Below are 17,853 nucleotides of genomic sequence, written 5' to 3' on the forward strand. Positions count from 1 at the left end.
TTTATACTCTGATGAACTCAGCCTGTTGGTTTTCCTCTTGGGACCACAAGAGGAGCTAGCCTAAGATGGCTGTGTCTTTCTAAGTATCACAAGGAGAAGAAAATGTCCAAATGTTGAAAAGGGGACTGTTTCTTCCTGGTGTCCTATTTTAAGATTGAATTAGGCTTTCCCAGAGGACAACCTTCATCCTACTCTATCCCCCAATGTCTCACTAGCCAGAATTGCTGTATATGTTTATTTCTAAACCAGCATCAGACAAAGGAAGTGAGATCACATGATTGCTGCTTAGACTAGTAAAGGTTTACCTCTTAGGGCTGGGGAAGGTCCCTGAGTCCTTTGGAGCAAACAGCCATCGGTATTTGAATGAGACCAATAAGCAAAGAAAGAAAGAAACCACAATTGGTAGGCAACTAATATCATCCACATCACAGATACCCTTAAATTTTCGTTACTGGTCATTTGGTCTCTTACCAAGAAGTTATTTTTTGTATCTTTTTCTGTTGACTTAAGTAATACCATAGTTCTGACATAGAAGCCTATGAGGGAAATTGATTTTACAAAAACATACAATTTTCTAAGCCTGTGGGTTATTTCATGTTGAAATATGCTTCAACATTCTCTGATTGCTTTCTACTCAATGTAAATACTATCTGTGAATTATTCTTGTGTTTCCTCCTCTATAGTTATTTTTCTGTTTATGCAGATGCTTTTCCATTACAATAGCATTCATTCAACACCACCACTGACAACTTATCTCTAATATTCTCCTCCTACCACAGTTCACCTCCCATTCGAGGATCTTTATTTATAAAGATATCCCTCCCTCCACGCCAGAGACAAGTCTTAGTGGTACAGCAATGCTAGAAGCGTGACAGTAGCTCTGTATCTAGTCACCTGGTTTCTCATTAGGAATGATGGTTACTCCAGGGATGAAGAAGAATCAGGAAATAGAGGAAGTAGACAGGTTGTTCACTAGGGTAGAAAGGCAGAAATGGAGACAGTCAAGAGAGCTAGAATGGAGTACCTGGAGCTGCAGAACTAAGTCCAGTTGCTTCCACATGGTCAGGAGAAGGACCATTCAAACTAGGTTAGAAGGTGTTACCCTGGCTGAGATGGCCTCACCAAGCGTTTGACAAGCTCCACTGCCTGGATATGACAGCCTGGAAGTGGTACTGATTTAGCCTTTCTGCACTGTAGGATCTGCTTCAGAGCATAACGGTTCTGTAATAGCTATCTTGCCCCTGGTATATGAAGAGAAACATCAAGAGCATAACGGTTCTAATAGCTATCTTGCCCCCGGTATATGAAGAGAAACATCAGTAGAGTGGTGTGAGAGCTCAGAGATGATAGTAATTCATTGATTTAAAAATAAAAAAATAAGTGGCTTCATTGTTACTTTGATTACTGATCTGTAGCCAATTAAATTCTAGCTTATTCCTAGATTAGAAACCAGAGGCTGCCTCTGTAGAACTCTTAGACTTAACCTAAGAGCTGATGGACAGTTCTAGCCTTTCAGCAAGTCAACCCATTGGTGATATTTAAAGTCTTTCTGTCTCTTAAATGGAATTTTTTTGACAGTAATCTCTCCTTTTTTGTCATCTCTTACCTAACACTCACCTTAAAGATCTTTAAAATTTTAGTTTTGAAATATTCCTCCCTCACCCCTGAGTGAGTTATATGTCTTGAAAATTCTAAAATTTCTTAAATAATGTAAAAAAATTCAAAACTGAATTGTCAGTTTTGTCATCTTTAAGTAGAATGTGTACATTCTTTCCATAGAAGAAATTTAAATATACAGAAGGAGTGAACCTGCCTGTCTCATCTTGATTTTCTTCAGTGTCACGTTTGCTGATAATTTAGATTTGTCTGTATCTGTGGTAAAGGTAGAAATAAAATCTGTGCACTCAACTCTCCATGGTTAAAAGTATCTTTTAAAAAAGTTTGCCCAAATTTAAAAATTTGTTTGCGGGCACCTGGGTGGCTCAGTCAGTTAAGCATCTGCCTTCAGCTCAGGTCATGATCCCAGGGTCCCTGGGATCGAACCGCACATTGGGCTCCCTGCTCTGCGGGGAGCCTGCTTGTCCCTTCCCCTCTGCCCCCTACTTGTGCTTGCTCTCTCTCTCAAATAAATAAATAAAATCTTAAAAAAAAAAAAAAAAAGAATGGGGAACGGATTGAAAGTGAAACAAGCAGATAAAAGAGGGAGCAGCCGCAAGACTGAAAACTTGACTTAACTAATATAGATGAGGAAACGTAAGTGACTAGAGAAAGATAAGGAATGATCAGACCTGGAACAGGCTAAGAAGATCATGGGTGGTAGAGGTAAAAAGCAAAACAAAATAAACTGAGAAATAGATCATGGTTACTTCAGGGTGGAAATAATGGTTGGGGATAGATGCCAGGGTCAGCATAGCTACAGAAATGGAAAGATACAACTCAGTAAAAAAGAGGTTAAATTGTGCATGATGATATACTTTATTTGGTGAATAGCAGGAGGGGAACATTAATTCTAAGTTGAGGCCTGGTTTTGTAGAATACTTTTTTAGCTTCTCAGCACACAAGAAAAGCACGCAGAACCACTCTGAATCCTTGGTTTAGATGGTAGAGGTTTTTAAAAATGTAATGTGTTTTGTTTGGGTTTTTTGTTTTGTTTTGATTTTAGAAAAGTGTGACTGAGAGAGATTTTTGCCAGCTAGTATCTTTAAGTGGATTATGTCACCTTTATTATTCTCCCCTCTCCTTAAGTAGATTAAACTTCTTAAATTATGAAACTTCATTCATTTATATATATGCCAGTGGACCCAGTGTTTGAGGAACTTAAATACAAATATGATACCCTGAGTTACAAGAGAGGTTTCTCAGAATTGCTAAAGCATGTGTATATGATTACTAGACAGCATTTATTTGTGATTCTTCAGTAACCACCTCCTCAGCTGTGCTTCTTTTCCAACACCAAGACTTTCATTTTTCTTCTTCCTGCCATCTTCTCATCTTTTTATAGCAAGGACCGTGCAGCAACTACTGCTGGAGCTCCTGGCCTGGCAGGTGGGCACCACCGGGAAGCATGGGCCACCAAAGGTCCCTCCTATGAGGACTTATACACTCAGAATGTTGTCATTAACATGGATGACCAAGAAGATCATCGAGCCTCACTGGAGGGGAAATCTGCCAAAGAGAGACCCATTTGGTTGAGAGAGAGCACTGTCCAAGGAGCATATAGTTCTGAAGAGATGAAGGAAGGTAAGAGTAGAAGTCAGTAAAATGAATATGGCTTGGGTTCAATGGAAAATGAACTTGACTTAGTGGGCAATTCTTAGTTTTATTGGTAATTATATCTGTTTTACAAAACAATTGCGTTATACCAGGAAGTAAGAAATTAAGCAATAAGCATTAAAACCAACCAATATATGCTTGTATTATCCTTCAACTTAGTTGAAATAACAAGTAGATTTTAAATCTCCATTTTTAGAATAAAGAAATTACCATTTCTTTGTCTTAATTTCATGGAAAAGTGCTGTTACCTTCAAAGTGGCCACATTCACCTGTTGTTTATTCTTCTGTTGCCCTAACTTATATTCCTTTTTATTTCTCTGAATTGGGAACCAAAACTATTTACCAGTGCAAACTTGTTTATGTTGTCTCCTCATAAATACCAAGTGTGTTTGTGCCTACCTGAAATATATAAAAAGAAGCCACCTGAGTAAAGGATTAAGGATTCTTACTATCCAAAATTGGCAGAACTCCATACTAGAAGATTTTAGAACTCTCAGTGATCCCTAAAGACATAAGGATTACATAGTAACCAGCAGTTTGAGAATTGCAGCATTTTACTTTTTAAAACTTTAAAGTTAGTGGATTCAAAGGCTTTGTTTGGGCTAATGTAGAAAATGTGAGGCTCAAACTGGACAGAGATTACTCAGAAACTGGGAAGCAGAGATGAAAGGGAGTTTGTACATCTGGTTAGGTTTTGTCAGCATTAGAATCTACGTGGCCCTATTCCCAAGTTATGTATCATTTCTAACACATCACCTGAGTATGGTTCTTTAATCCCTGAAACTGAAAACCACTTGTTTTTTGGTATTTCTCCTAACCTCTTTTCCCTTTATATTAGCATTTCTTTCACTCTGTATGCTAAGCATTAAAAAGTAGTATGGAGTTGGGTAGTGATAATAAAATCAGATAATATCTCTAGTGTGATTCTTCTTGGTGTTTTGATGCCAATCAGAAAAAAATTTTCTTTGGCAACCATACTTTACTCTCCCTCCTTCCCACTGATTAGCTTGGCTACAATGTTTAGTTATTTTGATTCAAATTGTTTTAGATTATACAGGAGTGACCCTGTCGACTATTTAGTAGGCTTGTTTTCCCCAACTTGGCTTCTTGCCTGTTCTTAAAGCTACCAAACCTTCTTTTCTTTGAACTTAGAAACAAAATTGAATAAAATAAAACTATTGTTAGCCCATATTATGTACAATTAGGCTCATAAGCTTAACATTCATTGTTTATGATTTCCTTGAATGCTAGAATTTGAATCATAAGGGCCTTTAAAAAGTTATCTAGGCTACCCAATTCTGAATATTTTCTTTCTGTATAAAATAGGATAGTATACTCCCATGTCTAAATTTATCTTCTTGGGATGCCTGGGTGGCTCAGGCCGTTAAGCGTCTGCCTTCAGCCCAGGTCATGATCCCAGGGTTCTGGGATCGAGTCCCGCATCGGGCTCTTTGCTCAGCGAAGAGCCTGCTTCTCCCTCTGCCTGCCTCTCCCTCTGCTTGTGCACTCTCTCTCTCTCATAAATAATAAATAAAATCTTTAAAAATCAATCAATAAATAAATTTATCTTCTTAATTTTTATGGTAGAATAGGCTCTAGTGAATGTGTTTGTCCTACACTTAATTTTCCTCAGACTTCAAGTTATTTTAATATCTTTTAGAGTTTTATAGACTTTAATCATGTGCTCATTACTATACTGAAAGCATAGTAATCTATTCTAATTCTGTTTGCTTCTACTTTCCTTACAAATAGTCCTCTTCCCCCAAGGCACCTCCGTCTACATTTTTTATTTCATTTTAATTGTCTTTTTCTGGACCTTCTCCAACCATAATATACTTTACTTTAGATCTAGTAACCAGAACAATACATGTTGTTTATGCATGGATTCATCATTAATGATTTGAGTTTTACTTAGAGTATCCTTCTGGTTTTTACCTGATGCTTTGTTGCTTTGGGTCTGGAAGCATATTAAGACCAGCAACTTTAGAAACATATGCAGAGAATTTTAAAGACCCTCCCCTGCCCCGTATCAGATAGCTTGGACCAGGTCTTTCAATATGTTTTAGATTGTTTTTCTATAGGCAGATTTTCTTACACTTGCCAGTATAGAAATAAATCTGCCAGTTTTCTGCCCACTTCAGCTCTTCCTATGTTTTTTTTTTTTTTGCCATCAGCTTGGCCTTTAAGCATCCAGAATTGCTTAGCATCATCAGTGAACTTGACAGTTTCCCATTATATATGTCTTTTTTGTAACTTACAACTGTTCAATAAGACTGTTCCTAGAACTAGTGTTTCTACTTTACCATCCAGATATTTGCTCATTTATCCTTATTTATTGTTGTATGTCTTCATCTATAACAGAGCAGTTCCTTTTTTCCCCAAACTTCTTAGGACCCTTGTCATAAATCTTTTAGATATGATGATTTAGTTTATAAAACTAAATTGCTTTTCCCCTAATTTTATATTTACTTTAAACATTAATCAAAATATTATGTTGGTAATATTAAGCTTATTGGAAAAATCTTAAAGAAGTGATGATTGCCTTAGAGACAATTCTTTGTCTTTTTTTTTTCCTATTGAAATACTGCATTGGCAGTAAGGACTCTAGGAATGAGCCTCAGCCCTTAGCAGTGTTTTAAAGTAGTGAAGTTTGATTTTAATTCTCATTTTCACATCCATGTTATCAAAAGCCTATTTTCTCTGACTTGAACTTTTAACTTCTCAATTCCTGTTTCCCTTTCTGTCTCTTAAGCTACCCAATCTCATATCTCAGGAGTTCTACACTTTCTAAATCGTCTAAGGTTATGCTAATCCATTCTAATGTGCTAATGAGAAGATACTTCATTCATGGCCAGAATTGGTCATTTCTGTGCCTTTTCTTGGTGATGATGTTGATGATAGATAACACTAAACTAAATGCCAGGCTCATTCTAAACACTTCACAGATATTCACTTAATCCCCACAATTATCCAGTGAGGTATTTACTCATTTTCCCCCCCTTTTTGTACTTGAGAAAATTGAAGCAGAGAGAGATGAAGTAACCTGATCAAAATCATAGTTAATAACGTGTTAGAGTCAGGATTTGAATCAGGGAGTTAGGTTCCAAACAACATTTTTAATCCTTTTATATGTTTTAAATAGCAATATACTTGGTACTCAGAATACAGAATACAAATGTTTTTCTTAAATTTTTCATCTGTAATTTTTCAGGCCTCATACGTACACAAAATGATAGGAGGTGTGTGGTGAGAGAAGCTTCATTCCTTTTTATAAAGAGTTCAAAGTACACTTAGTTTGTTTCAGGAAAATAAAACTGCATTTATTCACTCATGTATTTATTTGGTGCCTAATAAGTGATAGGCACTATTTTGGGTACATGGGATATATCATTGAATAAAAAAGATAAGTATCTGTTTGTGGAGAACCTATATCCTGGGAAAGGAGGTAACAAAGACAATAGACAAGAATTATTATGTTAGAAAGTAAGTGCTATGGGGAAAAAAAATAGAGCATTGGGAATTTAGGGTGGGGTGAATTATAAGAAGGCAGCATTTGAATAAAAACATAAAGGATGTGATGGTGTTAGCTATATAACATAGAGGGAAAATATCCCAGGTAGAGGACACAGGGAATACAAAGGCCTTAAGGTTGGAGTGAAGTGATATGTACAGGGAATACCATGGGGCTACTGTGGCTAGAGAAGAATGAGCAAAGGGAAAGAGAAGAGGTGAGGTAGGTAGGTGAGCAAGTGAGCAGGAGGGGTTCCAAATAATGTAGGACTCTCTAGGCCATTGTAAAGCTTTTGGCTTTTACTTGAAGCAAGATGAAGAGCCGTGTTTTGATTTCCTATTTTGCCAGCTACAGTACTTGGTCCTTCATAGACATAATTACATATGTTCTTATCCACAGCTCTGTAAGGTAGTTGTTTTTATCACTCCCTTTTACAGGAAAAGGTACCGAAGTTCACAGACTAAAAACTCGCCCGAAGTAGTACAGCTTACATCTAAAAGGACCTGGATTCAAATCCAGGCTATGTTATTCTTAAAACGCATGTGCTTAAACCATGCTACTTAAGTTCCAGTTTGTGAGAAATATTTTGAATATCTTACAGACAGTTGCTCAAAAACTGGAATCAGTGAAGTCTGTTAGTTTTAAAGAAATGCCTTTTATACTTAAGGACATTGACTTTCTGGATTTTTCTTTCCAGGTGGCATAGATATAGATGCATTTCAGGAGCGCGAGGAGGGTCGTGCAGGGCCAGATGATAACGAGGAGGTCATGCGAGCACTACTCATTCATGAGAAGAAGACCCCCTCGGCCACGGCAGGCTCGGTGGGGGCAGCTGCTCCTGTGACCCCTGCCAACGGCAGTGACTCAGAGAGTGAGACCAGTGAGTCAGACGATGACTCCCCACCTCGACCGGCAGCTGTGGCAGCGCATCATCGGGACGAGGATGAGGAGGAGGACGATGAGTTTGAGGAAGTAGCAGATGACCCCATTGTTATGGTGGCTGGCCGTCCGTTCTCCTACAGCGAAGTGAGCCAGCGGCCAGAGCTGGTGGCCCAGATGACACCAGAGGAGAAGGAAGCATACATAGCAATGGGACAACGCATGTTTGAGGACCTTTTTGAGTGAGCTTTCCCTACCTTTTCTTCCTTTCTCTAATGCTCATTTCAAAAAGAAATTCCCTACCCTTGACGAAAAGTGCTTAAGTGGCATTCTGCCCTTCTCGAAGTAAAGCAGCTAAACAATAATGGGAGAGAAAGTTTGATTTTTATGCCAGAAGCTTCCCCACAGGTAGGTTGGCTATATAAGCATTTCCTTCCCTGCTATTTTTACAGTATATCTTACTGTATTTCATATTTGCCTAATCTTTTTCCTTTATAAGACCCATTTTTCTCCCTTCTGAAATGAGTGCAGGAGATCTGTGAGATAAATTCTTCCTGTCTGCCTGTAGAAGCCCACTATGATAGGTTACACTAATTCACTGATCACATCCTTTTAAAAATCTGTTCTGACCAAGCGTTCCAAACAACTCCCAATATTGCTGCCAAGCGGCTTGGCAACGGGCAAATCACTGATGAGAGATAAAATAAGTCTTAAAACTGCATATTGCCACATAGTTGAGGATTGTAGTCAATATGTAAGGGGAGGGGAGGGATGGATATGCCTAAATCTCATGATTAATATCTAAACCAAAATTTGTGTCTTTCGAACTGACTTGACTGATAGAGTCTGTTGTTTTGCTTAATGCCTTTTGGTTTGGATGTTGGATGATAGAAAACAAAATACACTTGGTAAACCCTTATGAGGAAATTAGGAAAAAACATGGATATAGGATGAGGAGTTGCTCTACAGGGTTGAATTGTGGAGAGCATTGGGAACAGTGCCTTTTAGAATTGCCTGAGTTTTTGCTGATTTGGAAATCCTTTATGGAAAGCTAAGACTGGTCCCTTTCCTTTTCCTGTCTTTTACAGTGCCATAAATTGTTTAATGAGACCATTCCAGCAGAAATCAGCATATAACAATTGATTACTTCTCTCTTTTCTCTCAACATCATTGAAGTCCTTCTTTGTCTCTCTTTTGATTCTTGTCGGACATGGTGTTTTAGAGTGCATCCAGTACATTATTGAACATTGTAACCTCAAGGAACATAGTTTATTTTTGGTTCTGATATGTAGCATGGTATTATTCCCTAAAGCAGAACTTTAAAAATAAAGAACTTTCATGCAAGGGTCTATAGCAATTGTATTTTTTGTAATATTTTTCCTTGCATTGTAATTTTTAAGTATTTATCATTTTATAGTACATGCGTGAAGATAGATTTTAGAGTATCTGAGCCTTGTATGAAGTGATGTTTCATTTATCTGGGTTGTATTAATGACTGAATATTGACAATAAATCTATTTTATACTGACTGAAATTTGTTAATTTCTAGCCCTGTAACATCTTGGAGCATAATTAAAATGAATACTTTTCCCATTAAAGCAATGTTTCAGACTTCTTTCTCTTAATAGTCATATTTCAAATAACAGGTGCAGTTGTTATGTGGTCTAAATTTTTTCTGGCAATAAGCTGCCTTAAGAATGACTTTTGTGTATGTATCTTGTACGTATGGGCCTATTCAACTTCTTTAAACATTGTTTTTAAACTTTCATAGTTCTAGAAAGAAGTTCATTTAAATAAAATATGAATCAGGTGTTTTAAAACATAGTTTTAGGGGCAACCTGGATGGCTAGGTTGGTTAAGCTTCTGACTCTTGATTTCAGCTTGGGTCATGATCTCAGGATCATGGCACCAAGCCCTGTGTTGGGCTTTGCAAGCGGGGAGTCTGCTCAGGATTCCCTCTCTCCCTCTGCCCCTCCCCCGTGCTTGCTCGCTCACTCTCTCTCAAATAAATAACAAATCTTTAAAAAAATAATAAAATGTAGTTGTAGGTGAACTGTCAGCTCTTTATATCAGTGAATAAATGTTTCTTGGTATTTTTTCTTGAGTCTAACAACTTGCATGTTCTGCTTCCTAGAGCAACTGTTCTAGTTTTTCTTTTTCTGTTATCTACCAGCTTCTTAGAGTATCACATAAACTAGTTGCATATTTCTTTCCTCTCCATTTTGCGGTTTGTGTCTTGCCCTATTACTACACTGAAATGGCTTTCTCCAGTCGTAATTGTCCAACATAACAAACCTTTATTCCTCAGTCTTTTTGGCTGCTTTTCAGTCTTTGATGCTATCCATCCTTTCTCCTTAAAACATTTTCATTTGGTAACCTAGCCATTATGCTGTCTTGGTTCTCCTTACTTCATTGGCTATTCCTTCTCAGTCTTCAGACTTTATTTCTTCCTCTGCTGTATGTATGAACATACCTCAAGGCCTAGTTCATCTGTGTGTATGTGTATGTGTATGGAATTTGTGTTACAGAAGAATGTCATGAGTGAAGACACAAATATGAAAGTATTTATTGCATTCAAACACTGTTGCAATAAATAAATAAATGAATATAGATACACTAAATATGCATTGATCAGGAATTGAACTATGTTCCCATGAAGTCCTGTAGCTGTTAAAAAGAATGTATTGATGGGAAAAGATATCCATTATGTGTTAAGTATAGAAGGATTCTGTTTTTCTACATGTGTATGTGTAAAGAAGAAAGTTTCTAATAGTACTTAGTATGTGTCTTTACATATGTTGACTCATTTAATCCTGTATAACAAATCTGTGAGGTAGATATTTGTATTTAAAGATATATATAATTAGGGATGTCAATTACAGTGGTCCTAATGTGTTATAGTGGGAAAGATACCCCCTTTTTGGAAAAAGGATCAAATAGATATTTAAAGAAGTTCATGTAGAAAATGTGCAGTAGAATTAAAGAAATAGGGTAACAAAAGCAAACTTTTTATATTAATACTAGGACTTTTAGGTGTGACTTACTTTTTAAAAATCCTGGCTTCATCATTTCCTTAGAGAAATATCTCTGATTTTGTGCTCAAAATTAATAGGAAAATATAAATCAGTATGTAAAATTTTGGACTTATCCCCATATTTCAACAACATACCTAAGGACTCAATAGAATTTGACATTACTTCATCAGACAGATTTATGTCTATTGAATGGCACAATAATCTGGTGAGAAAAGCCAGTCAGTGACACAAATGACTGAAAATGGGAACCCTGTCAGTTATCAGCCTCTGAAGCTCTAGTAAGGGCAAGCTCACACACGAGGTTCATCAATAGATGTAGTCACAGTGTCTGTTGATCTCAGGACGGCTGGAATTGTTAATACCTACAGCCTATAATAAGGGATGGCCAGGAACTCGTCTCTGAGTGAAGTTGGCTATATTATTATAACTCAAGTATCAGTTGCCAAGGTGTCCCAACCTTTCACTCTCCTGTAAGATTTAAATAGAACACTTTTAATATCACAGGATACTTCTTCCAATTTCATTTCTCTTTTCTTTGGTGGGGAGAGTTGTGGAAAGGGGTCCTCCTGCTCTGCCTTCTTGCTTCCCTGGCTTCTCCGCCTCTCCTCCACACCACCTATTCCAACTCCCATGGTGCCATTAGCACAAGTCCATGTAGCAGATATTCACTGAAGTTTTTACAGTAGTGGGCAGGAGGTAGGCAGTGAGGGGATGTCCTGTCTCAGCATTGCAGAGTCAAGGAATATAGGAGTAGGTCATATATATCCTTGTTCTTAAAGAGTGTCCACCATCCTCACATGTTTCATCCCAAGTAGAGTTCTGCCTTCAAATCTTGCTAAATTTCAGGTTTCTGTTTCCTTCTCTTCACCCTTTTTTTCCCCCAAAGACCTTGGAAAGTTATAAATATATTAGAGAAAATAACATTATTTTATTTCTTTTTTCAAGTTGTACCTTGAAAGCTCTTATATCCAAAGTGGCCTATCCAAGATGTTTCCCTAACCAAGGAGCCATTTTTCCACTCTTAAGAGTCAGCATGAGAGGTTTACTGGCTTTAAAAGGAACTTTTTTCTCTTCCCACTCCACTAAATAATATTCATTATACTTTGCCAAAAGTAAGGTGATGAATAAACAGTCTAGGCCTTTAGGTGATCCATAACCTTATATTCGGTGGAAAACTGCTTTCATTCTCTCTGCCCTTGAAGTGGAAGACTTTTTCTCATTTAGTTGCCCCCTTTTTCCCAAAATAATACTTAGGGAGTATTTCCACTACTTAAGGAGTATTAAGTTTAGATTATTTAAAAAAAATTATCCAATTTGGCATGCCTGGAGCTCAGAAGACTAGGTTCTGGTCCCAGCTCAATTTAAATAGACACTTGCTGGGTGACACTGATGCAGTCTTTCTGGGCCAGTTTCTCAAAGCTGTCAATAAGGAGAGGATTATGCTAGAATCACAGTGATTCCTTTCTGCTCTGATACCTTATGGAGGTAAATGCGGCCTAATAACAACACAATCTGAGGAGTTTTCTGATGTACAATAGCAATTCAAATTAGGTGAAGGATATTTCAATTGAGGAGTAGGTGGTAGGTTTAGGATTTAAAAAGTAGCAAACTTCATCCTAAACATTTGCTAATTAGGTTTCTCTTTTCCTATCTTGCCAAAGTACTTCATTTCTAATAATTTGAATGACCGAGGAAGAAATAATTGAATATTTCATAACTTTTTGGTATTGTTTTGAGAGAATTGGACACTGAATGGGAACAAGATTGGGAAGAGCAGTTCATTTTCTTTTCTACCAGTTGGCTCTATGGCTGGATTTCCAGCCAGGACAACAATAGAAAGACTTAAATATATATTTTCTTGTTCTCTTTATTCCTAAGTTTAAAAAAGTAATTAAGAAGTGGAAATCAAAAAACAAATATGAAAATCTTTAGAATTTTGGGCGCCTGGGTGGCTCAGTTGGTTAAGCGACTGCCTTCGGCTCAGGTCATGATCCTGGAGTCCCTGGATCGAGTCCCACATCGGGCTCCCTGCTCGGCAGGGAGCCTGCTTCTCCCTCTGACCCTCCCCCCTCTCATGTGCTCTCTCTCTCTCTCTCATTCTCTCTGTCTCAAATAAATAAATAAAATCTTTAAAAAAAAAAAAAAAAAAAAAAAAGAAAATCTTTAGAATTTAGAAACTGGTCTAATTCCACCTTCTATTCGTTTAGCATTTTGTTTCCACCAAAGCTATTTCACATGTGTTATCTCTAGCAGATCTCTAGCTGGGCTGCGATCAGTTTGTTTTTCTTTAAATCCCTAAAAATCTCTTGGGGAAATGAGAAAGATTTTCAGAAAGGAGTTGGTGTTATGGTAAATTTACTGTCTGTTCTGTTGGCCTTTTATATTATGAAAGAAGCAAACTGAACAAGATAAGTACAGATACTCTTAAACCATGTAAAGGCAAATGGGTTGAGAAAAGAGTCATGAAATTTTGTTTCTTCCTTTGAAGAACTAAAGGAATGAACTGATTCTGCTGTGCCCTCAAGGAAAGATGAGTACCTTAACTTATCTTTATAAAGAGCTTCGCATCCTTCTGAGTACTAGAGGATCCCTTTCTTCTTCCAGTTGCAAAGCAGATAGGCCTAGTACACGACCCAGTTTCAACAATCAACCCACATTTCCCATCACACAAAAGTACACTATTGCCCATCTAATGTAAATAAGTCTGAGAAACTAGTCTGAAGAGAAGGCTGGTGCCAGGTCCCAAAGTGCCTGGAATCATGTTAAGGCACACAGGATGGTTGTACAGTTTTTTGCTATTATATAAATGTATTAATTATTTAAAAATTCATCCAATAATAAATATATATAGTTTAACAAAAAGAACCCTCACCCCAGCCCATCCCCATCTCAATACCCTGAGGTAAACCATTATTGATAATTTAATGTATGCCATCCCAGACCTTCTCTAGGCCTTTAGAAACAACATACACACCATACTCCCAGATACACTGTGGTGCTTTTTCAATAAATCCAACCACGTACACGTTGCCATTTGCTTTTGAAGTGTCTTGGGTATCTTTTCATATCAATTTAGATCTGCTTCATTTTAAAAAATAAGGACTAGGGGCATCTGGGTGGTTCAGTCAGTCAGGCATGTGACTCTTGATCTCAGCTCAGGACTTGATCTCAGGGTCGGTAGTGAGTTCAAGCTCCACCCAGTGTGGAGCCCACTTAAATAAATAAATAAATAAATAACCAACTAGATAGAATTTTATAATATAGTTGTATGATGGTTTATGTAACAGTTTCCTTGTTGAATGGCATTTAGGTAGTATCTAGTTTTTCACTATTAAAGTGCCCTCATATTTTCATTCTTTTGGGTATTTCTATAGGATGGAATCGTAAAGGAGAGCCAATCAGAAGGCATGTCCATTTTAAACTTTGATAGGTAATGCCAAATTACTCTTCAAAAAGATGGTTGGAGAATTGTAAGCAGGGGAATAATTTGTAGCATTGACATTAAGTTGGAGTTTAAAACTGGAGATTGTTAAGGCAATTTCAAGAGTCTTGGTAAGTAATCTGGTCTAATGAACTGTCCAAGTCAGTGGGGATGGAAAGGAGTGGACAGATTTGAAAAACTGGGGAGATAGAATTCATTGATATGGTGACTGGCTAGGGCAGTACCTTGGATGAAGCTCAGGTTTCCGACTGGATGATGATTCCATTTACCGAGATTGGAAATACAGAAGGAGGGGCAGGTTTTGCTCCTCTTTCAGCTCCCCATCTCCATAAGTACCATCATTTCAACTATGTACTTCAGGCGAAATTCTAATAGTTAGCCATCCCTTCCTTTTTTCATATTCATCAGCATGCAATTCATCAGCATGTCCTGTAGATTCAAAATATAATCTATATAATCTAATTTTGAAGGTAGAGCTAACAGGAACTGCTGGTAAATTGAGAGGATACTCTAAATCTGACTTCTCACTACCTCTACCACTACCAGCCTACTCCATGCCACGTCACCTCTCCTTGGCTCCTGCAGCAGCCTGCCAACTGCTCTCCCCACTTGTACTCTCAAACCACCCCCAAACATGCAGGGATTTGGTCATTCCCCACACTCAGACTTGTTTTAAATGTAAATCAGATGACACCCCCTCCCACCCCGCCCTTAGAACCCTTCATTGATTTTTTTCTTAGAATAACATCCAAACCCCTTACCCTTTTCTTTAGGCCTTAAGTGGTCTTGGCCCCTGGCTACTTTTATGACCACATCTCCTACTATTCTCCTTGTTAACTACTCTCTAACCACATTGACATTCTCTTTCGCAAATATGCCAAGCTTCTTTCTGCCTTAGGTCTTTGCCCTGTTTTTTTTGCCCGGAATACTCTTCTTCCCTCATGTCCCTGTTAATTTATTTTCAGGTTAAATACCACCTTCTCGGAGAAGCCTCTGCCCTATTAGCTAAAGTAATCTCTTCCGTTCATGACGGTATTTTCCTGTTTTATTTTCTTCCTAGCAAAATTGCTATTTGAAATGAACTTTATTTCTCATTTAATTATTTATGTCTCTCAACTTTTCCCCTAAAAGACTAAACTCCCTGCAGGCAGGATATTAGCATATAGAATTAATTCTGGCACATTGTAGGCCCAATAAATGTTGAATAGATGGATGGACAGATGAATTGGCAAGGTGAACATAACCTTTTCCCCACCAAGGCTGATCATTTTGTTCCCTGCTTGAATTGTAAATATATGAAGACTCTTAATCAGTTAATTTTGTTCACTTGTGGTTCACAGTGAACCTAGGGCTGTGTCCCCAGGACTAACAGTAGAGAGTGCCAGTATATAGTTTCCTGGGCACAGCCAATAAGATATCTAGAAGTTTCAATTCTGAGGAACCATTAGCTTTAATGTTCATGGAAAGGTAATTTAAGTGAGTATTTTATCTAGGGCTGCACTGTCCAATAAGGTAGCCCCTAGCCACATGCGGCTACTGAGTACTTGAAATGTATCTAGTCCAAACTGAGATGTACTATAAATTTAAAATACATACCAAATTTTGGGGTGCCTGGGTGGCTCAGTCGTTAAGCATCTGCCTTCGGCTCAGGTCATGATCCCAGGTCCTGGGATTGAGCCCCGCATCGGGCTCCCTGCTCCGTGGGAAGCCTGCTTCTCCCTCTCACACTCCCTCTGCTGTGTTCCCTCTCTCATTGTGTCTCTCTCTGTCAAATAAATAAATAAAATCTTAAAAAAAAATAAAATAAAATACATACCAAATTTTGAAGGCTTGGTATGGGAATAAATACAGAATGTAAAATACCTTATTAATAATGTTTATATTGATTATATGTTGAAAAGATAATACGGTAGGTATTTTGGGATAGAGGAAATGTACTATTAAAACTAATTTACCTGTTTTTACTTTTTATGTGGCTGTTAGAAGATTTAAAATTGTAAAAATGACTCATATTTGTACCTTGCCTTATATTTCTATTGGACAGCACTGGTCATGGGCATTTTCTTCAGGTACTAGAGTTACATCTATTGTACCTAGTTCTTATTTGCATTTTTCCTCATATACAAGTTTTTGACCTGAATGCTGTGCCCACCCTCTTTTCCTCCCTGGCCCTCTACCAGAAAGGTAGGCTTTGTTTTGTTTGTAGGCTCTTTATCCTTGGGAACAATAATGGATTTTGCTTCTGGTTTAATTTTCATCTTTGAGGGGTGGGATTGGTTGGGGTGAGGCAGGGTTTTTTATTTGTTTTTTTCCTGAAGTTGGATAAAATGTGGGGATGATGTCAGCAATGGTGGTGAGGAACTGAGACATTTTTACTACTGAGACCAAGGCTGCAGTGTTGAAAGTGCTGCTGACTCCTGGGGGCTGAGGGACTTGAGGACCCTGCAGAGCTGTGCCAGAGATGGAGGAGCTAAGAGCCAGTCCTAAATCAGGAGGTTTGCAATGTGTTTCTCCCTATGCACTGTATTAATATATAGTGTATGCAAAATTTCTGATGTGTTTATTGTTTGCATCTCCTTCTTGCTAGAATGTAAGCTCCATGAGGGCAGAGACTTTCTTTCTTGCTCACTGTAGTATTCTGGCTCATATCTCTGACTCGGTGCCTGGCACATAGTAAGTAGTCATCAATACATATTGAATGACTACACAATTATGTTTATTCAGGCCAGGAGTAAACCATGGCCTTTATATAAAAGACAGTTATTTTCAGTTTCTGTTGTTACTTGTATACCTAATGTTTGTGATGCTGTTTTGTATTTATTGTCTTCCCTTTTGGAATGCTTACAGATGGTGAGTGCTGATCTGCGTAGCAAAGGGCATTTTCCCAGCAACTGATGAAACCATCCAACCAAAAGTACATACAACAAATAAATCTAACCCAAGGCTTACTACGTGTGAATTTGTTCACTTAGTCTGTGTTACGGTCATTTCTTAAAGGGGAAGTTTGTAAGAACAAAGAATGTGCTATTTCTTCAACTGGGGGTTTTATTTGTCTCATAATAAAATTGATGTTACCATGGTTTTCTTCATGATATCAAAGACCAATTCTTGGCAAATGTTTGTTGCTTCATGGTCACATAATGGCTGATCCACCTACACCTTCCGGTAGAAAGAAGGGAGGGAGTAAGGGGATAAAGGTATATGCCAACTGAATCAGTATCCCTCCTCCTTTTTTATGGGATGTCTTTATTGTGGTAAAATACACATGACATAAAATTAACCATTTTAAAGTGTACAATTCATTGGCATTTAGTACCTTCACAATATAGCACAACCACCATCTCGACCTAGTTCCCAAACATTTTCATCATCCCAAAAGAAAACCCAGTACCCATTAAGCAGTTGGTCCCCATTCTCCCCTCCTCACAGTCCTTGGCAACAACCAATCTTCTGTCTGTGGATTTACCTATTCTGGATACTTTGGATAAATGGAATTGTAACATATGTGACCTTTTGGGTCTGGCTTCTTTCTCTTCTCTAGCATAATGTTTTCAAGGTTTATCCATGTGGCATGTATCAGTACTACACTCTTTTCTATGGCTGAATGTATTCCATTGTGTATATATATCACAATGTGTTTATCCATTCAGCTGTTGATGGACATTTAGATTGTTTCCACATTTTGGCTATTGTGAATAATACTGCTGTGAACA

At 37.8% G+C, this 17,853-nt stretch overlaps 1 protein-coding gene across 5 annotated transcripts in view; it reads left to right on the forward strand.

Moving 5' to 3' along the window:
* Positions 1-17,193, forward strand: part of GTF2E1 (general transcription factor IIE subunit 1) — a 43,636-nt gene extending 26,443 nt beyond the window's left edge. For 2 of the 5 annotated variants that reach the window (XM_078066481.1, XM_078066482.1), the window contains exons 4-6: positions 3,002-3,240; positions 7,482-7,905; positions 8,752-10,780. In XM_078066481.1, the coding sequence (XP_077922607.1) occupies positions 3,002-3,240; positions 7,482-7,905; positions 8,752-8,806 (718 nt within the window). In that variant the 3' untranslated portion in view covers positions 8,807-10,780. Of the gene's footprint in view, positions 1-3,001; positions 3,241-7,481; positions 10,781-16,987 lie in introns of those variants that run through there. The other 3 variants (XM_036111732.2, XM_078066479.1, XM_036111736.2) reach the window with 3 other exon arrangements.
* Positions 17,194-17,853: the final 660 nt, after the last annotated feature.

The sequence above is a fragment of the Halichoerus grypus genome, chromosome 1 (assembly GCF_964656455.1).
Source record: "Halichoerus grypus chromosome 1, mHalGry1.hap1.1, whole genome shotgun sequence".
Lineage (NCBI taxonomy): Eukaryota > Metazoa > Chordata > Mammalia > Carnivora > Phocidae > Halichoerus > Halichoerus grypus.